At 42.4% G+C, this 23,280-nt stretch overlaps 2 protein-coding genes and 1 long non-coding RNA gene across 3 annotated transcripts in view; 1 reads left to right on the top strand and 2 right to left on the bottom strand.

Annotated features, from left to right (window-relative positions):
• LOC138962206 (ras-related and estrogen-regulated growth inhibitor-like) overlaps positions 1-23,280 on the top strand; it is a 79,434-nt gene that overhangs the window by 18,388 nt on the left and 37,766 nt on the right. The gene's annotated exons all lie outside the window — the stretch shown is intronic.
• The window catches only part of LOC138962205 (beta-1,3-galactosyl-O-glycosyl-glycoprotein beta-1,6-N-acetylglucosaminyltransferase 3-like), a 40,239-nt gene continuing 22,547 nt past the window's right edge, over positions 5,589-23,280 (bottom strand). The window contains exon 2 of the mRNA XM_070333937.1: positions 5,589-9,049. Coding sequence (XP_070190038.1) covers positions 7,633-9,033 — 1,401 coding nt within the window. The 5' untranslated portion in view covers positions 9,034-9,049 and the 3' untranslated portion in view covers positions 5,589-7,632. The remainder of the gene's footprint in view (positions 9,050-23,280) is intronic.
• Positions 18,431-22,164, bottom strand: LOC138962204 (uncharacterized). Its single transcript, XR_011454444.1, has 2 exons — positions 20,690-22,164; positions 18,431-19,913 (listed from the first exon to the last, which is right to left on the bottom strand). It is a non-coding gene; the product is annotated as an uncharacterized lncRNA (long non-coding RNA).

Genomic DNA, 23,280 nt, shown 5'->3' with positions numbered 1-23,280 from the left:
CATCTCTTTGTCTCTCCATCTCTTTGTCTCTCTGTGTCTGTCTGTCTGTCTGTCTCAGTTACTGTCTGTCTGTCTGTCTTCTGTTTGTCTGTCTGTGTTTCTGTCAGTCATTCTGTCTGTCTGTCTGCCAGTCTGTCTGTCTGTCTGTCTGCCAGTCTGTCTGTCTCTCTCCCTCTCTCTCGTCCTCTATCTCCACCCCCACCCCCCCCCCCCCCCCCCCCACCCCCCCAAGCACAGTGTATCCGCGCAAGCGCGTATTTGTGTATGTTCTACACCTCCATTCATCAAAGTAAGGTGCAACTTTTTCGTGTGAAGACCAACGTCATCTATTACGTACACGGTGCGCCGTGTACGTATAGTGTTTTCCTGGCAAGCGTTCCTCCAGATTTACGGTTCGTTCATTTGTCAGACCCCGTAAAAAGTACTACAAGAATAACCGAGAAATATTCAAAGGATTGAAGCCACGCGGGGGAGGAGGTAGAAAGAAGGTGCTTGTGTGGGAGAAGGTGTGGGGAAGGGATATTGGGGGTTAGGATTGATGGGGCTGGGCGGGGAGCGTTTGTTGTGAGAACAAAAAGGCACATAAACGGGCGTTAAATGCACCGTTCTTCTCGCGTACACGAATATATTATTATATTATATGAAGTCTTATATATCGCGCGCGCATCTCCAGACTTGGACTCAAGGCGCAGGGATCTATTTATGCCGTGTGAGAGGGAATGTTTTACACAATACATCACGCATTCACATCGACCAGCAGATCGCAGCCATTTCGGCGCATATCCTACTTTTCACGGCCTATTATTCCAAGTCACACGGGTATTTTGGTGGACATTTTTTATCTATGCCTATACAATTTTGCCAGGAAAGACCCTTTTGTCAATCGTGGGATCTTTAACGTGCACACCCCAATGTAGTGTACACGAAGGGACCTCGGTTTTTCGTCTCATCCGAAGGACTAGCACTTGAACCCACCACCTAGGTTAGGAAAGGGGGGAGAAAATTGCTAACGCCCTGACCCAGGGTCGAACTCGCAACCTCTCGCTTCCGAGCGCAAGTGCGTTTACCACTCGGCCACCCAGTCCAATATTTTCACCCCCACAGATCTCCCCAGGATTTCACGTGGAACAAGGCCCCCCAAAAATCACTAGTTCCGATCCCCGACTGACCCCATGACATTTTTTGACATTTAAAAACAAATCGGTTTTACAGACTCCAGAAGAAACGTTAATTTCTCTTCTTCGACATGCAGGTGACAAAGCTCGCACTGTTTCCGGCCAATACAAAGCCTTTGGCGCATGTGATGATAAAACACAAACTTCAATCTGAAACAAAAGTAACCCAACATGTGTTTGCCTTGTCATTGGAAACACACACAAATGTCCGGTGTAACACGAAATTTTTACTCCACGAAAAATGTACTCCGGGGTAAACATTTCGTACGAAATTTCTACTCCGAGTACATTTTTCGTACGAGAAAAGAACTCCCCAAGGCACGAAAAAATTACTCCCTCCACAAAATTTGTACTCCCCATTTTTTTTACTTCCAGTAAAAATCTCGTACGCGAAAATGGGATGCGGGCGAAGGGATAAAGCCAATATGTGATCTCGCGCAAACGAATGTCGCGCTACCCTCCCTCCACCCCTTCCACCACCAAGACTAACAGGGGACAAGGGTGTATAAATTTCGTGCACCTGGCATGGGAAGTTAAATTGCTCGTGTTAGGGTGAAGCAATTTATTCGTTTTTTATTCGTCAGGGGAGTAACATTTGTGTACGAAATGTTAACTCGGAACTCACCTGTCGTGGGGAGTAATTTTCTCGTGTAATGGGGGAGTGCTTTTTTCGTAAAGGGAGTAACATTTTCGTACGAAATTTTTACTCCGGAGTAAAAATCTCGTGGGAGTAATTTTCTCGTGTTACACCGGCCAAAGACTATCCTGCCTTGCGGACACATACCAAACATCCGCTGTCTGGCTGCTGTCTGTGGGGAAGGTTTTTTTTTTGTTTTTGTCTTTTTGATAAACGAATTTTGTTTCTGGCACCAGCGTATTCGGCAAAATTGATTCATAACAAAATTCCTATTTTTTACACAAAGCAACCAGGTAGTTGATATTTGCTATGCGTCTATGAGGAAGGGTGGTTTTCTGGCATTATCTGCGATAGTAAGCTAAACCGATTGCACTGGAAGGATTGTGCCTTTAACTGCACCAAACAATTCGGGCAATCAACGCGAGTTTCTCGCAAGCAGACGCGGTGTCTCTGGTCTGTGGGGCTGTTTCCTTTTACCTGCAGTTTTGCAAACAAGAAGGCGCATTCCACTGACATAATTATGTTACCTGTTGGAGAAACACGATTCAGCCTGTTTTTCTCTCCCTGATGACGTCATTCTGCAGACGGTTGCGAGGAGCACTGAGGGCAATCGACTTTTGACTGGTATTAGAAGGATTTCTGTTATGAGTGGTATGTGCATGTTGTGCGGCTCAATAAAAGCAAAAAAACCAGTATCTCCCTTACTTTATGTGCGAATTTTCTTTTACAAAGAAGACAAAATGTCAGCAAGGCATCAACTGTCATCACGATAGTTGTCGTCGTCGCTATCCTCGTCATCAGTACCGGCGTGTCCGTCGTTATCATCAAGCGTAGCAGCAACAGCAAGAACATTGCCAAAACATTCATTTCTGTTGCCGACGTCGTTGCCGTTGTCATCGTCGTCGTCTTCATCGTTATCGTCATCATCATCATCTTTACCGTCGTCAGCATCATCATCATCATCATCATCACGTTGTCATGGTCGCCGAGAGTCACTCGTCACCGTCTTCATTGCTGATGTCTGCAGAAATTTTTCATTCTTTCAAGAGGGTGCTAGGCAAAGCTATTCTGAAATACTGTGATTTTAAAAGCATATACTCTTACTCTCTCTCTCTCTCTCTCTCTCTCTCTCTCTCTCTCTCTCTCTCTCTCTCTCTCTCTCTCTCTTTATATGTCTCTGTCTCTGTATCTCTTCCTTCCTCTCTCTCTCTCTCTCTCTCTCTCTCTCTCTCTCTCTCTCTCTCTCTCTCTCTCTCTCTTTATATGTCTCTGTATCTCTTCCTTCCTCTCTCTCTCTATCTCTCTCTCTCTCTCTCTCTCTCTCTCTCTTTATATGTCTCTGTCTCTGTATCTCTTCCTTCCTCTCTCTCTCTCTCTCTCTCTCTCTCTCTCTCTCTCACTCTCTCTCTCTCTTCCTCTGTCTATCTCTCTATCTCTCTTTGTCTCGGTCTCTCTCTCTTTATCTGTCTCGGTCTCTCTCTCTCTCTCTCTTTATATGTCTCTGTCTCTGTATCTCTTCCTTCCTCTCTCTCTCTCTCTCTCTCTCTCTCTCTCTCCCTCTCTCTCTTTATATGTCTCTGTCTCTGTATCTCTTCCTTCCTCTCTCTCTCTCTCTCTCTCTCTCTCTCTCTCTCTCTCCCTTTCTCTCTCTCTCTATCTCTTTATATGTCTCTGTCTCTGTCTCTCTTCCTTCCTCAATCTCTCTTAATCTCTCTCCCTCTGCACCGGAAACCAGTATTATATGCAAGAACTGGAAATGTAATATTCACCCTGCTAATGATGCAGGTGCTACACAAGGAACAGATAGATGTCTACTCTACCATCATGTTTTCAATTAAGCCTAATGGAATTCAGACAACTTACACGTGCTTATTTCTCTTGAATTTCAAAGTGTCTCAAATTAACACAGGATGTAAAGTCCTCGTTCTGTCCAGTCTGAAATAGGCATCGGCACTACGGACCTAAACTGACACAGGACTAAAAGCATATTAAAGCAGTTTTAGTGACGTCATTCGACGCTCGCTTAAGGCATAATATAGGTCCCTGCTTAAGGCGATCCTTACTAGTTGAGCCCAGGGTCGACATCGCGAAGACTTTTCACCGAAACCTCAGTGCGGTCAGCTTCCTGAAGTATACTTCGCGTAGTAGTCTTCGCCCAATTAAGGACACGACAAGCTTTAGCAAAATCTTCATGGAGGAAAATCGAGTATGGCGCCGGCAAGGACGTAGATGTCCTGTGTAAGTGTTGTAAGTCGCTAATTTCATACAGCCTATAGCTCGACTGAAAAGCTACACCTTGGAAGTTGACATTTTCATCTGCTATTTTGTTCTCAGTTTTCGCCTTGAAAAATAAGGAGAGAAAAAATTCGGGTGTCTGTGCCGTGCACGTGCGTAGACTGCTGTGCAAACACCTCTTGTTGCGGTGTGCAGTCATAACACTGGGCGCCTCTACTCCAATGCAAACACAGGTGTTACTACACGCACGTCTAGACTGTCTGTCTGTCTGTCAGTCGGTCAGTCGGTAAATCTCTGTCTCTCTTTTTCTGTCTATGTCTCTTTTTCTCTCTCTGTCTCTCTCTTTTCTTTCTCTATCTCCCTCTCTTTCATTTCCTGTCTGTCTGTCTCTCTCTCTCCCTCTCTCTCTTCTGTGTGTGTGTGTCTATCTCTCTCTCCCTTTCTCTCTCTCTTTCTTTCTATCTCTCTCTCTCTCTCCCTCTCTCTAAACGTCTGAATTTTATAGATCTGTGTGTTTTCGGTTTTCGGGCCCCTCTCTCTATCTTTTTTGTTAAAGTTTTTACTATATGTTCTGGTAGTCTCGAAATCGTGTGTGTGTGTGTGTTTGTTTGTGTGTGTTGTGTGTGTGTGTTGTGTGTGTGTGTGTGTGTGTGTGTGTGTGTGTGTGTGTGTGTGTGTGTGTGTGTGTGTGTGTGTGTGTTTGTGTGTGTGTGTGTGTGTGTGTGTGTGTGTGTGTGTGTTGTACGATTCTCGGAAAACTACTGATGAGATCTCTATGAAACGTCACATTCAAATTCTTCCAGATGATATCCCCACCTGTGATAAATGACTTTGATGACGTCATATCCGGCTTTTAACAAAGCTGTAGCGGCACTCTCAAGACCTCTCATATTAGAAGTTTTGTTTTACTGTCTAACAAACATAAAAGAAAAAGATAAACATCTTAAGCAAACTACATACGATTGTTCAGTGGATTCAGCTTTAGTCTAACCACACAATTAGTTAGTTTTGTAATTGGTTTTTAATTTGCCATCGTCCTTTCTTTCGGCTCCTTTCTTTCTTTCTCTCTTTTTTGCATCCTTTCTGTGTGTATACAACGAAAAGTTGCTGCCACTGAACGCTTTCCAGAGGGACAACAGCTTACATATTGCAGAATTTAAATTTTTAGCAAAACACACACACACACACACACACACACACACACACACACACACACACACACACACACACACACACACACACTGTTCATCTTAAATTACATTGGTGGCAAACGGACAACTAAAACACAACTTTAAAATAAATGTGCTATTCTTAAATAACCAACAGTCCCGATGAATATAAATAATCTTCCCGAGAAGATGTAAAAGATTCATTTAAACACAGTCACACACATACACACGCACGCGCACACACACACTCACTGCACACACACACACACACACACACACACACACACACACACACACACACACACACACACACACACACACACACACACACACACACACACACACACACACACACACATAGATGTAAAACAAATGTACGAATCAACATGTGTGGTGGTTTCTTAAATCTATAATTGCAGCAAAAGAAATACGCAGTAATAATCACAAAAGTTCAAACAGCAGCATCGTGATCACAGAAGCAAACAAGTCGCGTAAGGCGAAATTACTACATTTAGTCAAGCTGTGGAACTCACAGAATGAAACTGAACGCACTGCAATTTTTCACAATGACCGTAGTCCGCCGCTCGTGCAAAACGCAGTGAAATTGACGAGCCTGTTTAGCGCGGTAGTGGTTGCACTGTGCTGCATAGCACGCTTTTCTGTACCTCTCTTCGTTTTAACTTTCTGAGCGTGTTTTTAATCCAAACATATCATATCTATATGTTTTTGGAATCAGGAACCGACAAGGAATAAGATGAAATTGTTTTTAAATCGAGTTCGGAAATTTAATTTTAATCATAATTGTTATATTTTTAATTTTCAGAGCTTGTTTTTAATCCGAATATAACATATGTATATGTTTTTGGAATCAGAAAATGATGAAGAATAAGATGAACGTAATTTTGGATCGTTTTATAAAAATATAATTTTAATTACAATTTTCAGATTTTTAATGACCAAAGTCATTAATTAATTTTTAAGCCTCCAAGCTGAAATGCAATACCAAAGTCCGGCCTTCGTCGAAAATTGCTTGGCCAAAATTTCAATCAATTCTATTGTAAAATGAGGGTGTGACAGTGCCGCCTCAACTTTTACAAAAAGCCGGATATGACGTCATCAAAGACATCTATCCAAAAAATGAAAAAATCTTCTGGGGATATCATGCCCAGAAACTCTCATGTAAGATTTCATAAAGATCGGTCCAGTAGTTTACTCTGAATCGCTCTACACACACACACACGCACACACATACACACACACACACACACACACACACACACAGACACACACACACACAGACACACACTCTCACACACACACACACACACACACACACACAGACACACAGACACACATACACCACGACCCTCGTCTTGATTCCCCCTCTATGTAAAAATACTGTTTGTTCAAAAGCATAATTGAAGAAGGTATAAAACTGTAACTGCCTCTGACATTTTTTACCTTCAGTACACGGAACCGTCTGCCGGATGACGTTATTAAAAGCTCGTATAATCGACACAGTAGTCACTCGTGTCACTAAAAACCGCGACTCAATTGGTAGTGCAATGGACTTGTGACCCTGGGATTACGGGTTCGAATCCAGGAACGGACACGGGTCAACTTTATGTGATGACATGCACGGTGTCTGTTTCACCGCTGTGACCTGTAAAAGATCACATTCTGGCAGAAGTGCAGGTGGTTGATGACACCTAAACACACCCACAACGGTAAGTGCGGCTCTAGTTGCTGCTGGCTTTCTGCTTACAGTAATGTGATAATAATTCAATGAAAATGAAAAAAAAATGCAGCACACCATCGCCTTCTTGGTAGTTTACGGAGAAGCGACTTGAATTGAATCGTTTGCTGTTTCGCGTTCGTTGATTGAATTTGCGGTGCTGGGGAGCGACTTCACAATGAGACTATTCTTTCACCCTTTCGCATTGTCCCTTTCGCTGAATACGAATCGTAATTCGTCACACCATTTCACTGAGCGAGTGAATAGAAAACACCATCAAGACATATATTTAATACATGTACAAGTATTCCAGTTAACTGTCGCGTTATTTGCACACGTTTGCATTGCATTGTTCGTTTGCCATACGCATTTTTTTAAAATATTGTTTCGCAAAATAGGTATTGTTTTACGTCACCTATCACTCAGTGCCAACGTAACCCCTGCTTCCATTACTGGTACGCTATGTCGGTGATTGACATACGAATGATTCGCGGCATACGATTCGTTGGTTCGTGGGGCGAATTGATCTACTTACTTGATCGAGAACAATCTCCTGACATGTGTCTTTTTTTTGCAATGCAAAAGTCTTGTTTTGCGTCAACTTGGCAATTCACTTAAAGACAGTGCGATCCCTGCTTCAAATGCTGATGAGTTATGGTGGTAAATGACACAAAGATGCTCCTAATGCGATTCGTCGGTCGTGGCACCACGTGATCTACTCGTTTGATCCAGAACTGCAGACACGTTTATCAGTGTTTGACTGTATTTCCTTCGTCGATGAGTGTTGTTATTGTTGACATCACTTATGTTATCGCTGATATGAGTTTGGTTAGTGGTGATATCACTTTTGTTACGGCGAAACTTCACATGCGGGAGATTCTCTATATACGATTCGTCGATGGTAATACCACGTGACATCGCCCTCTGGTTGAGAACAGCCTCCAGACATCGCAACACTCGGGAGTCTACGTCCAGTTTGAATTTGTTGGCGAACAGGTTAGGCTGCTGCAGTAGCCACGGAAGGTCTGCCATGGAGAGTATGCACACTTCTCGAACGTACTTCCCCCGGCATTTGTAGTCATCTCCTCCCTGCCAGACCACGGCCCTCGACAGGTGCTCGTTTCTGGGGGTGTGCCTGACGTGAACGGGGTACCCGCCCGGTATCCATGGCAACTGGTTGATTGTGGCCCAGATGTGTTCATCCGGGGACCTAGTGTCCTGGAAGAAATTGATGATGTCCCTCACCTTGTCGCTCACCTTGTCGTCGTAGAAGAAAGTGGTGACGAAGGCTCTGGAGAACGCGCTGTACTGCGTCCCCTTGCGAATATCAAACGAGGGAGGGTTTTTCTTGATGGACGTTTTCATCAGCCTGTCGTTTTTCATTATGTGAACACGCGAGAAGCGGTGTTGATAGTTGAAATTCACAGGAAAGGACTCGATGTCATTCGTACCGTTCAGCTTCTTCAGAATGCGCACCATCTCCAGGTTCGTCTTCAGCGGAAACTCCTGTCCTGCCACGTTCATGAAGTACTTCCACCTCACTGCGCTGTCCAGAGCACACGCCATCGTTCTCAGGTCTGCCCTGACAGCGTCGAAACTTGCGTATACGTAACTGATACGGTCCGTCATGATGACGTTTGGAAAGCATGACGCGATTGACGTCATCTGGCGAAAAACTTTGTCATCAGCCTTTTCGTCGACGTGAATGCAGTAGATGTTGTGCGGACGGTAGATGGTGCGAAGCAGCTGCTCCGCCTGTTGCGGTGACGTGTGCATCTTGATACCGAAAGCCAATGGAAAGTCTAGCTCCTCTTTGTCCACCGGCTTTTCGTAACCGTGAATCTCTATCAGCGCATCACAATCATGTGACAGTTTCTCTAATGAGCATTGCTGCCGTGTGTGTCTTTTACTTGACATATTGGTGTAACATTGCTCCGTGACATCTTTGGGAATGGTACGGTGAAGCACGAATATGTCTCGATGTTGGCGCCACTGTGAAGATGTCACCATCAAAGAGCAGTACAATGTTAAGATGCCGACAGCCAGGACAAAAATCACCGCGAGTCGTACTGTCAGCTTCATGACTTGCAGGAGGAGCCTGAAAAACAAATATAAAGATTCACGTAAAAGTGTCATGCATGGTTATTAAACGTCTTCTCTGTTAAGACGCACGTCTATTGATTAAACCAACATGACTTCGATTTTATTACATCTTCTCTTACAAACAAACAAACAAATTTTAAACTGCAGTCAGAGCGCCCCAGATTAATGTACCAGGAGCGTGGCTTTGGTTTAGACAGAAAGAACAAGCAAAATAGAAAGAAACGGCTAGAAAAGGAAAGAGATGAGGACTCAGAGAAAAAGCAGAGGAAATATCTGTCTATTTATCTATCTGTCTGTCAGCCGCGCTTGTTTACTGGCTAGTTTTCATCTCATAAGGAAAACGAAACAGTACAGCTAAAATGTTGAAGAGTGTTGATATACTTCTAGTTGACGCTAATCTGCAATAACCGAGCTTCGGTTCCCCAGTAGCGCAGGGATTTATCTCGCCGTGACAGAACGACAAGGGACACTTAATTCTGCAAAAAATTATCCTACTCCTAATTATTTGTTTCTAAGGAATCCTTACCCCGACAAAAACCTCAGGCGTACGTTCTCTCGATTCTTCGACTTGTCAATGTCAGGTAACTTTAGAGTTGTCGGCCGCTGCGTCTCGAAACCAGAAATTATCCCACTACTAATTACTGTATATATTCGTGCGTGTGTGTCAGTGTGTGTGTGTGTGTGTGTGTGTGTGTGTGTGTGTGTGTGTGTGTGTGTGTGTGTGTGTGTGTGCGTGTGTGTATTTGTTTTTTCAAGGAAGCAAAATGCTGCAATCTAGGGCCACCTGAGCTCAGAAACTGTCATTTAATCATCTCTCTCTCTCTCTCTCTCTCTCTCTCTCTCTCTCTCTCTCTCTCTCTCTCTCTCTCTCTCTCTCTCTCTCTCTCTCTCTCTCTCTCTCTCTCTCTCTCTTTTTTTTCTTCCCCTTTAATCCGCCACTGGACAGGAGCAACTTCCAACTTGTACACACAAACAAAATCTACACAATGGTTGCTTATTGTGCAGAGTGGTTTTTTTTCTTTTTGTTGCTTTAAAAAAAAAAATTAACAGATTTACATACGTATTATTTAGTAATTATTTCATCCCAAAAAAGGACCGTTCTTCGTAGGAAGCTGCTGGGCCATAGATTTGTTTTGGAATGTGTCGTTTGTTTGTCTGTTTGTTTGTTTGTTTGTTTGTTTGTATGTATGTCTGCTTGTGTGTTTCTCGGGAAATTAACATTTCGTCAAAGCTTTTCATGCCGGAGACAAGCACAATGACCTACTTTGACATGACAGTGTAATGGAAGTTTGATGGAGATGTCGGATAACACTCGGGAATATGCCGCATTAGTACTGTTTGCCGATTTGGATTTTCGTGACTGTAATGAGTGCGAAAACGACTCGCCGACGTAAGCGCTGATAACACTTCACAGCTGTAGTGTGTGAGATACATTAAAGGATCCTCCCAGTCATAAGATGGTGTGTGTGTGTGTGTGTGTGTGTGTGTGTGTGTGTGTGTGTGTGTGTGTGTGAGAGTAATAAATTACTCACCGATTTCAGTCAAACCCAGAACACAGACAATGAACTTTTCAAGAAACAATCTCGCCGGTGAAAAATGGTCTTCTGTTGGAACCACGCTGTTCTGAATGCCACACAGGAACGCGGAACACTCCCTCGTTTCTTGCGTCGGATTATATCTTGAACTGATAACACCCTACCCCTCCTTGTAAAATCGATAAACGTTTCATTTAAGTTTTTTTTTAAATGAACTTTTCTGTAAGGTTAAAGGTCCTTGTCTTCATTTTTATACCGAAATCGCCATTTGACCATTAAAATGCAGAGTCTATTATCTACAAATATCAACAATACACCCCCTTTCAATCAGGAAAGACGAAGCCAGTGTAGCCGTTTGAAAATTCATTGTAGTATTCCAGCGTAGTACTCATAGTAGGATATCCTTATTTGGAAAATGCCAAGCGCAAAACTCCTTTCAAATCCCGTGCATTTCGTGCGTTTAAAAAAAAGCTTGGACAGCGCTCCAGTGTCAAACTGTTGCTGCACTTGTTTGGGCGTGGCTATAAGCATAGTGACATGAATTTGATTGGTCAGTATTTTTAGGCAAAGCACATGTTCTCAGCAAACAGAAAACAAAATATTGGAAGCGTGAGTCACGCTACCCAAAAATAAAAAATGAATTTACATACAGTATATTTTTTTTCTATAACTTTTTTCCCCATGGTTCATTCATCATTTGACATAATTGTGTATCGAAATCTAACCATAAGATTATTGAAACAAGTCGCGTAAGGCGAAAATACAATATTTAGTCAAGTAGCTGCCATTTTTCAGCAAGACCGTATACTCGTAGCATCGTCAGTCCACCGCTCATGGCAAAGGCAGTGAAATTGACAAGAAGAGCGGGGTAGTAGTTGCGCTAAGAAGGATAGCACGCTTTTCTGTACCTCTCTTTGTTTTAACTTTCTGAGCGTGTTTTTAATCCAAACATATCATATCTATATGTTTTTGGAATCAGGAACCGACAAGGAATAAGATGAAAGTGTTTTTAAATTGATTTGGACAATTTAATTTTAATAATAATTTTTATATATTTAATTTTCAGAGCTTGTTTTTAATCCGAATATAACATATTTATATGTTTTTGGAATCAGCAAATGATGGAGAATAAGATAAACGTAAATTTGGATCGTTTTATAAATTTTTAATTTTTTTTACAATTTTCCGATTTTTAATGACTAAAGTCATTAATTAATTTTTAAGCCACCAAGCTGAAATGCAATACCGAACCCCGGGCTTCGTCGAAGATTACTTGACCAAAATTTGAACCAATTTGGTTGAAAAATGAGGGCGTGACAGTGCCGCCTCAACTTTCACGAAAAGCCGGATATGACGTCATCAAAGACATTTATCAAAAAAATGAAAAAAACGTATGGGGATTTCATACCCAGGAACTCTCATGTCAAATTTCATAAAGATCGGTCCAGTAGTTTAGTCTGAATCGCTCTACACACACACACACACACACACACACACACACACGCACGCACGCACGCACATACACCACGACCCTCGTTTCGATTCCCCCTCGATGTTAAAATATTTAGTCAAAACTTGACTAAATATAAAAAAGCAAAAATGTAGACGACCACCTTTATGGTGCACTAAATATCAAAATAAAATAGGGCTTAACTGGCAAATGTCCAAGATAACGACTGTAACTTGAGTATTATGGGCCCAGGGGCGGATCCCGGGGGGGGGGGGGGGGGGGGTCCGGAACTCCCCCCCCCCTCAGCCTAAAAAAAAAAAAAAAAAGGAGAGAAAAAAAAGTTGAAAACATAGAAAAACTGATGGCTCAGATTGCTCCATTTTCCTTGATTTTAATAATATAAAAAAATCGGGGGGGCATGCCCCCGGACCCCCCAAAGAGCCGGCCTTTGTCTTCTAAGTGACGGTTTTGGAAAGTAGTTGGGTAATTTGCTTGCTCAGGTTGCACCAGATTGTTCTTATTTTATTCCAAATTGGTCTTCTTAAATTTACTTTTTGGAAGGTGTATGAGGGGAAGATTCGTGGCTCAGATTGCAGCAGATTGCTCCATTTTCCTTGATTTTATCAACATTTTTCCGGGGCGGGGGGGGGGGGGGAGCATTCCATCTGTCGCCCCTAGGAGGTTCGAACGCTTCGCGCACTCAACTAAACGCTTCGCGTCGTCGAATTGTCCTTAAAAGGAATCTGGAAACCCCCCTTAAAAATGATTTGATCCGCCCCTAATGGGGTATCAGATGTTATTGATACTGATGAAATTTCTAAGATTCTATTGTTAATATGTGAACTAATCAACAATCATATATATGATCACGTCTGAAGAAGAGTGATAGAGGAACAATAAAGACCACGCAAATCGTTACTTTGCTGGTAAATAGGGGGGAAAATACAATTTTGTACCAACTTTTAAAACTAAATTTCACGCACAAAACACAAATAAACATACAATTAAACGGGTAAATCTAATGAGAACTGTCTTAGATGTTGTCACATCCTATGTTGCGTATCCCCTTAACCATTGTAAAAAAAAAAAAATAAATAAATAAAAAAAAACTTTAACGGGCTAAGTTTTGAACTTTTCAACTTGTGAACTCCTACTTGAATGTTTTACCCTTTTAATTGGTAACTGAAAATAGCTCGATTTTATCTTCTGGTAAGTCAACTGCACCAGAACACAAGCGAAAATTATATAGAGAACTATGAAAACACGATTCAAGTTTCCGGACCAAAGATTTCTTTTACAGGGTTCCCCGTAACCGCCGCCACAAAAAAAAGTACTCCCAAATCAACCTGATAAAAACTTTAAGGTTAAACATTTCACTATAATTCACTGAGAAAAACCCATGGTAGTTTTTACTTACGAGGAGAAACTCAAATTAATTATCTCTCCAGCAGAGGTTGTTGCGTTGGGCTCGCTTATGTTTTTCTTCTGTTTAGTCATGCCTACGGATGCAGGGGTGCGTTGCATAGGCAGAGCGCCACAGAACGTTTGCGAACGTTTTCTAGGCAACGCATAGTTTTGTTGTGGCGCTCGCGAGCGTTTGCAAGCGCTCGGTACGAGTACCATTGTCTGGGGTCACTGAAGCGTAACAATGGCGACCGCTCGCCGAGAATGGTCTAGGCAACGGGTGTTTGCGGGGAGCATTCTGTAACGTACCTGAGAGGTGGCACGCCAGAAACTATTGCACTGTACTGAGCTTGCCCGTTGACTCTCTCTCTCTCTGTCTCTTTCTCTCTATCGCAGTCTCTCTCTCTGTCTTGCTTGCTCTCTCTCTCTCTTTCTCTGTCTCTCTCTGTCTGACTCTCTCTCTCTCTCTCTCTCTCTCTCTCTCTCTCTCTCAGTCCCTCTGTGCCTGTCTCTCTGTCTACGTCTCTGTCTCTGTCTCTCTCTTTTTCATTCTTTCTTTCTTTCTCCCTTCCCTCTCCCTATGTCTTTCTCTTTCTTTTCATCTCTCTCTAAATCTGTCTGTCTCTCTTTGTGTCCGTATGAAAGTCTCTCTCTTATCTTTTTTTCTCTCTTTCTATCTCTCTCCCTTTCGCTCTCTCTTCCCCTCCTCATCTCTTTCTCTCTCTCTCTCAATATATTACAAACAAACACACACACACACACACACACACACACACACATACACAGACAAACACACACACACCCATTCACAGATACAGAAGCACACACACACACACACACACACACACACACACACACACACACACACAAACACACACACATAGGCAAACATAGACACGTATAAACAAACACTCGCAGACACGCGCGCGCGCATACGCACGCATGCATACACACTCACACTCACACACCCGCACGTACACATGCATACAGACACATGTTGTACATACATACACACACACACACACATAAGCACACGCACATACACACACACACACACACACACACACACACACACACACACACACACACACACACACAGACGGAACGTGTGTACCTGAGTGCGTGTGCGCGCGCGTGACTGCAAGTGTGTGTGTGTTTGTGTGTGTGTGTGTGTGCGTGTGTATGTGTGTGAATGTGTAAAGCACCTGTGTGTATGTGTTTGTGTGTGTGTGTGTGTGCGTGTGTATGTTTTACGTGTGTGTGTGTGTGTGTTTTATGTGTGTGTGTGTATGTGTGTGTGTGTTTGTGTGTGTGTATAAGGTTGTGCGTGTGTGTGTATGTGCGCGCGTGTGTGGGTGTGTGTGCGTCTGGGTGTGTGTGTGTCTGTGTCTGTGTATGTGTCTGGATTTATGTAAAGGCATGTTTGTGTGTGTGTGTGTGTGTGTGTGTGTGTGTGTATGTGTGTGTGTGTGTGTGTGTGTGTGTGTGCTTATATGCGTGCGCATGCTAATGTGTGTGAGTGAGTGCGCGCGTGTGCATGTGTGTGTGTGTGTATTTATATGTGTGTATGTGTTTGTAAGTGTGTGTGTGTGTGTATGTGTGTGTGTGTGTGTACGTGTGTGTGTGTGTGTCTGTGTGTATTTGTATGCGCGCGCACACGCGTTTGATTGTGTGAGTAAGTATGTGTGTATGTGTGGTGTGTGTGTGTGTGTTCGTGTTAGCTTGTTTGCGTGCGTGTGTGTGTGTGTGTGTGTGTGGTGTGTGTGTGCGTGTGTGTGTGCGTGTGTGTGTGTGTACGGGTGTGTGTGGGTGCGTGCGTTAGTGTGTGTGAGTGTGCGTTAAGGATGGTGTGTGTGTGTGAATGTATATGTTCGTGTGCGTGGTTGTGTGTGTGTGTGGGGGGGGGCTGTGTGAGGTTATGTGTGTGTGTGTGTGTGTGTGTGTGTGTGTGTGTGTGTGTGTGTGTGTGTGTGTGTGTTTGTTTCTGGGTGAATGTATGTGCATGTTTGTGTTATGGTGTGTGTGTATGTTTTGCTTTTTTCACGAGATCGAACTTATGATTGAAAAGGCTGACGACCACAAACATTCACACAGAGAATAATGCGTGCAGAAAGTGACTCATGTGGGTTATTGTGATGTCTCTCTCTGTCTCTGTCTCTGTCTCTGTCTCTGTCTCTCTCTCTCTCTCTCTCTCTCTCGTTCTCTCTCTATCTATCTCTCTCTCTCTCTCTCTCTCTCTCTCTCTCTCTCTCTCTCTCTCTCTCTCTCTCTCTCTCTAAGCATATCAACAAACACATCCTAACACATTTCAACAAAAACAACTTATTCCATCCTAAACAATCAGGATTTAGAGCTAAGCATTCCTGCCACACTGCCTTAATCTCTCTTGTTGATCAGTGGTTGGACAAAATAAACGATAATGAATTCTGTGGTGCCATTTTATCAAACATCGCTATCAAACATCGGCTGTTTCACGTGTTTTGCGAGCAAGTCTACTCTTTTGCCTGGCTCTGCAGTAAGTCCACATTGGCGATGAAGGTATCCAAGAACTTAACATGTGTGTATTTTTCCGAAATCCAGTCATATTCCTTCAAAATGCAATCAATCGGAGGTGACAGACGTGTCAGCAATTCGCGACTTCACCAAGTCGGTCCCGTTTTCCTCACACCCATACCAGTTTAGGTTCATTCATGCAAACACACTCGCAAAATTGATTTTATCACGTAGATACATTTCAAATAGGGAGCAAATGGTTAAATCTAAACCTACATATTTGTTCCCTAAAATTTGCTTCTCTGTCAATAAGCCTAATTGTATAATAACACGTTCGAGAAAAACAACGTGGAATCGATTCTGAATCGAGTAAGCCAAATGGGTCCCAAACCCGTTTCGCCCGTTCTGCCGACCTGAAACGCAAAACAAAATAATTGTGCGCTTCAACTAAATTAATTTCTATACGACTTCATTACTTTCTTGCAACTTATGAACCTTTACTTAAAGCTTTTAAATGGTCTGAAAGTAGTGTTACCGCGTACTTATCGATGCACTCATTCGTTTTATTTTTTCAGCGACGGTCACTTAGTTTAAGGTTGCAAAAGGGCTAAGTCTCGCTGGCACCACTGTTTTACAGTCCACAGATCGCAACAGTGCCGCTAGTAGTCTACACTTTGTGTTTGATGGTAGAATGGGATATACAGATTACAACACGAGTGGTTTTTTATATGGCTTGTATTTCAGTCAAGACCCAGCGGGAATATCAATCGAGAGCCACTCGCCAGAGGCTCGTGTCTCCCGATGATATTCATCCGCTGGGTCTTGACTGAAATACAAGCCATATAAAAAACCACTCGTGTTGTAACCTATACATATATTTATATATATTAGACTAGATGAATACCCGCTTCGCCGGAAGAAGTAGAGCCGAATACCCGGCTTCGCCGGGGACCCGGCTTTGCTGGCGCACCGTACGAAGGAAGGGAGATAAACGCGCAAAACACTGGAGAAGATAAGGAAGAGTTACTGGGAATGGATGTACAGAAATACCAAAATCGGTTCAGCGCTGCGCGCTGAGAGCACGTGTTGAAAATTTTCATCGACCAGATTGTGTTTTGGGTGTACCTGAATATGCCCACCAAATTTGAAGCAGATCCATCGAGAAATTTGGCCGTGCATCGCGAAGTGACCGACAGACAGACAGACAGACAGACAGACACAGACAAGTCGTATATAGATATAGATGACCTCCATTGCTCATGACGTAATTCTTTCGCATTCTCGCTGTTGACGATAAGCCATTTTTAACTTTTCTTCGAAAGTCACAAACGTTTGAGTGCACATTTTGGCATTTTTAGCGGCGCTCTCATTATAAATTACTATATATATAGGCCTATAGAGAGAGAGAGAGAGAGAGAGATATATATGTAAGTGAAGATATAAGTGTTTTCCTTCACAGATGTCCTCTTGGGATTGTTAGATGAGGGTAGTCTCCCATGTCAACAGAAGCTACCACTCAGCGAGTGGTTTTCTTCTTGGTTGGATACCATGGGTTGACAACTCTCGCCATCTCTACCATCAGACCACTACTGATGAGACACATTAGTGTCGAAACACGTGTCTGGTCTCGGTAGTAAAACAATGGTCCGCCTCTGGACTAGATTTCTCTGTTGATACGCTCTCATTATTAATCTTATTATATATTATATATATATATATTAAACACGCGAAGAAAGCCGAGGCATAGACACACACACACACACACACACACACACACACACACACACACACACACACACACACACACACACACACACACACACACACACGATTCAGTCTCAAATCTTGAGCCTCTGAGGCCTCATTATGCATTAAGCTGTCGGACAAGGACTGACTGCCTAAAACTAACGTCTTAACGCCTTGCACAAGAGAGTAAAATGAGCCAGAACACCACATTCTCCACACACGACTTAAGGCCATGTGAGGGCCAAATCGCTATTTTCCATATATGATGATCAGCACTGTTTGTGTCGCTTTTGTTATAATACTGATGGTCTCTGAATTAAGAAACGTTAATGTGTTTGTTTATTGTGTATGTCGTTGCTATAGAAACAGGAAAGTAAACAGCAGCCATATTGGATTTTAGGAACCGTTTTTTCCATATCCAAATGCTCGATTTCTGTCCAATATTTTGCATAAATATAGATTTAGATCATATCTACAGATTTACCATTTATTTTTTCTGTGAGTATTACAGTTATTTAAAAAAAAAATTTTTTATCATAATGTTGAAATTTTGCGTAAAATTTAATATTAAAAAAATCGTAAAGCCAACATTTCTTTTCCGATTCATTATTCAAATGGTAACTCTGTAGATAGTATGTAAAAGTACAAGTATGCAGAATTTCACAGAAATCTAACCAGTAGATTTGAAATCATGTTGTTCCCAAATGTCAAAACATGCAAACTGAGGAAAAGGCAAAAACGCACACAATTTGTTTTGAAACCATTGATAGTTGTAATTAAACCCAAAATACATACATGTATCACCAAATTCCACACTGAGGAATGTTTTTCACACCTTAGAGACACCGTTTAAAAGTTAGGGAAGACATAAAACATAAGTTATTTCAAACATGTGCAGTACACCTGGAAAATTGTTTGTTCCGAGTTACAAACAATGCATACACACACTCCCAATCACAGCATGCACACCAAAAAAAGCTCGCTCACTCGCTCACATTCACACACACACACACACAAGCTAGCTCCAAATTACGAAACGTACCCAAGTCATCAATTGCACGCGTACAATAACCACAATATATATATGAGAATAATGTTAACCACAATAACAATGACAAGTCGCCTAAAGCGATATAAAAACATTTAGTCAATCGGTATGAAACTTAAATATCAACACCACAAACCAGTCATCACCAAGACTACGAGATACATTTAGATAGTCTCGGCTAACAATACCGAGACGGATCACGCTCGTCTCCGCAAAGCATGAGACCATATATGTAGTACTTACTAAACCTATTTTCTGTAATTATGAGCACATTGTTAGAGTGAACATGACATTTCTATATATTTTTGAATTCAGGAAAAAATGAGGAATGCAATGCAGTCAAGGTTTAATTTGTTACTAAAAATTAGATTTTAATGACAACTTTAACAAGCAAACTCATTAATTTATTTTTAAGATTTTGAGCTGAAATGCAATATTATAGTCCGGACTTCGTCGAAGATTGCTTTACCAAAATTGCAATCAATTTGGTTGAAAAATTAGGGTGATACAGCGCTGCCTCAACTGCCTAAAAAAATCCGGATATGACGTCATCAAAGACATCTTTCCAAAAAATGGAAAAAAACATCTGGGGATATCACACCCAGGAACTCTCGTTAAGTTTTGTCAAGATTGGTCCAGTAGTTTCCTCGGAATCACTTTATACACACACACATACACCATGACCCTCATCTCGATTCCCCGTCTAAGTTAAAACATTTAGTCAAAACTTAGAACATGCCTGCAGCATATGCAGGGCCACCTTCCAGCTGCATGAACAAGTTCTTCCAGTCTCTCTGACTTGGCTGCCCGCACTTTGTCTCTCCTTTTACTTTGCTTGTCTCTCACAGCCTTCAGACTGTTCCGCACCCTCTTGTGCATCCTGGCTGCTCCAAGCCTCTTCATGTGATGTCCAGTCTAGAATCCGAAGAACTGGGCAGAGTCGGCAGCAGCAGCAGGTCCAAAGTTGAACTCTCTAAGAGCTGTACCAAGTCGTTTACTCACATGGTTCGCACACTCTTCCTTGTCAATGTGAATATCCTCACCATAGGGCTTGATGTCGTTGAGCTATGTAAAAGTCTTGGAGTCACCGTCCGACAGTAGTGTTGTGTAGCGAAGCTTGTTGGTGTTCACCGATCGACGCCATATGACACGGGCTGCTTCCACCTCCATCATCCTGATGAGCCTGCAAACAAGAACAAAATAAGAAATGTAATTTGCAAACAGAGTATTTTTTAAGTGTGTGTGTGTGTGTGCGCGCATGTGTTATTCACAGTCATTGTCCAGCTAATACTTCAATTATAATTAATGCGGAAAAAAATGAAATAAACATGGAATTACCAAATTACTGAATATTAAATTTCTAGCAGCAGGTATAGGTGCACTGAACATTGTTAGATTGTAAACGTTAAGCATAATGCATTAATTGATACCATTTGAACGTTTTTAAATACACAAGTTTGTATTGTGCCACACATACATGTACTATTTGCCATCCCCTGACCACTATTCTAGCTCCCTCAGTTCTGGGAAGCCCGTTGATTCTGAAGACTTGTGAATCTCTCTTGATGCTGTAGATACAGCTCTCTCTCTCTCTCTCTCTCTCTCTCTCTCTCTGTCTGTCTGTCTATCTATCTGTGTGTGTTTTCTTATTATTTTCATCACACACATGCACTCCCCCATGCCCTGAACTATTCAAGATACAAATTGGATTTTTACGCATGTGTTACAACTTTCATTATTATTATCATAAATTGATGATCTGTCTTTATGACGCTTTTTTTTTTAATCCATCATCCATGCCTTTGGTTTTGGTTTTCAGTTTCACTGGAATGCATGGAAAATAATATCCACTCATCACTATTACATTTACTTGTAATTTGCTATATATTATTTGAGTAAGTTGCTTAAATTTGAAATAAACTCTATTCAAATATGTCTGTGCAAACAGATATAATTTACCTTTATAGTTCACCTCACACTTGTCTAAGTGGTCCACGAGCCAGGCCGCATACTCCTCTGGCTTTTCCTGAAACAGCTTCTGCCCCGTAGACTCCACACCTGGCAGTAGGTACACATGACATGGGCATCAACACAGAGTCCAGTAAGTAAGTCCACAACACACCCAACTCCAATGTGCGAAGAGTGTCCACGAGTAAGCCAGGTGCCATCATAGCTCACAATAATGTTCAGGGTGTCGTCGACACCAAGAGTAGTGCCACAGTATCTTGCATGAACTTCTCGAACATATGCAACAGTGTCACTGAACACATGCTTCCGGAATTTCTCCAGTTGTGTGAATACTTGGCTGGCATGAGTATGACTATGAAAGGTCTTGTGGTGAAGTCCAGCTAAATCCATGTTTTCACAGAAATTTCTGAATGTGGTGGCTCCCAGTCCACAAGCAAGTGAGGAATACACTGCCTGTCTGTTCATGTCGAACACTTTTGTCTTGGCCTTAAATTTTGTCGCAAGATACTGTTCATACACGCTCTTCGCACGAAGAACAGTTCACCTGGGCAAATACTGCCAAGCCACTTGTTGGTCTGGAGTCTGTGCAAAGAGACAAGCACTTGTTACACTGTGGACAGCACAGACTTGCAACCATACTGTCTACTTCGGCAAAGTCTACAACACCCCTCTGGGTTTTTACCAGGGTTTCAGTAGCAGCAGATGACTTTGTGTCAACTCCACCGGACACAAACCTCTCATACGATTCTTTTTTGAACTCACTTCTTGTCTTCGTGCCGAGAATGTTTTCATCGACTCAAGGAATCGACGCGGAAAATGTAGCACTAGCAGACGACCCCAAAACCGGCACTAATTCTGCCACGTCAGCCAGCACAGAAGCTGATTGCGCTGATTTCTTCGCCTTCCATTGATTCTTCACTTGATCTGTCCTCTTTTTCGTAGATTTTGGGGCTCCTCTGGTTGTTGATGGCTTGGTGCGAACCATTTTTGCACAGGAGCGTGTACTTTCACTGCTTGTAAACAAGCGCCATTGTTGTACCACGTGACCCCGGTTGAACGAATCAAGATCACATCATACGTCATACTCTCCGTATAAGGAAGTTGGCGTAGATTGACCTACATTGAAAATGTTCCGTTAGAGCCGAAGTAGTCCGGAAAATAACGAAACAACGGTCACATGCAAACAGGGGAGGCTATGTAGCAAGCAACGTCATGCAGTGTTCGCCCTGTCGTCTGCTCAAATTTGCTGATCAAGGTGTTGAAAATCGGCAATAATAAGGCAAGTTCAAGACAAATGAACGCAATCAGGCGAGGGTTGGTGTATTGAATTTATTTTTATTGCACAAAAAAAACATGTATATGCAACATCAACGGCAGAAATTGAAAGAAAAATGACCACAGTTTTCCAAACAGTCAAAATGTCTAAATGCCCAAATCTGCCCAAAAGCTCAAAAATCACCCCCGCACATCCCCTTAAACCAAACTCCGAGAAGGTGATTACACAAGGCGGTGTCCTCTTCATGAACTGCCTCAAATATACCAAAGAACAGCGGCAGTGAAAACAAAAATAGGGAGACTAATAAAGAGACCCTTGCTCTCTGTTTATTTGCCTTGTTATCGGGTATGCACAACACAATTTGAAAGGATCTCACGCATTTTGTTTTCGTTGCGGGTCTCTGGTATATTTGAGGCAGTTCATGAAGAGGACACCGCCTTGTGTAATCACCTTCTCGGAGTTTCCCAGCACAATTATCAAACCACGGGTGCGTATTAAATTTAAAATAGCGTCACCAGCACAGCGTTCCAAATTATGTTGTGACATGTTGGGGAAAATGTGTATTCTGTCTACGCTACATTAGAATCCTGGGGCTTACACCGCAGTAGATATAGCTGATTTTCCCACGACCAACACATACCGTTACTGACATAGCGTAACCTGAGGTTACGTACACGATGCAATGCCCCCAAAACGCGAGTTCGCCTTCAGATGTCAGTGAAAGATAAAGTGTGCGTTAGGTGAAAAAGGAAATTTCTAAACAAACGAAGGAGATTAAAACGACTGACGAATGCGATTTTGTGTGTGATTTTCATCGATAAGAGCCACAAAGACATGTATCACCTGCCTCTGTTTATGTTTGGTTTCCCAGTGACCATGTGTATCTTTCCTAGTCGTTTCGGAATGAAAATGCTGTTGTGTCTTAAGCCTTTCGTGTTCAGGTATTTAATTATTACGCTTCTGCTTTCGTGAAGAGGGCCAGACAAGGATTGACATTTATACTGTGGGAAGGTAAACTTATGTTTAACAAACCATCATAACCATAACAAATATTCAGCAGTAAACCTAAACTAACAAAGGAGAAGGGGGAAAGGGGGGGGGTGTGTGATGGGGAGACGGGACTTATTCCTAATGCCCCTGTCACACTTGACCGGATAGAGCCTCCGAACGTGAAACGGATGGCATATTTGTTTATCCGTTGGCAAAGTGGTCAGTAGAAAAACCCAAACCACGGCCGTATTTGCACCGAACATGGAACGGTTGAAACGTACCGGTAACGAACAGGTAACGCACGTCTACAGTTCAA

This window comes from Littorina saxatilis, linkage group LG3, assembly GCF_037325665.1.
Source record: "Littorina saxatilis isolate snail1 linkage group LG3, US_GU_Lsax_2.0, whole genome shotgun sequence".
In the NCBI taxonomy this organism is placed as follows: Eukaryota; Metazoa; Mollusca; class Gastropoda; order Littorinimorpha; family Littorinidae; genus Littorina; species Littorina saxatilis.
The sequence above is the reverse complement of the archived record's forward strand: the minus strand, read 5'-3'. Positions and strand labels throughout refer to the sequence as shown.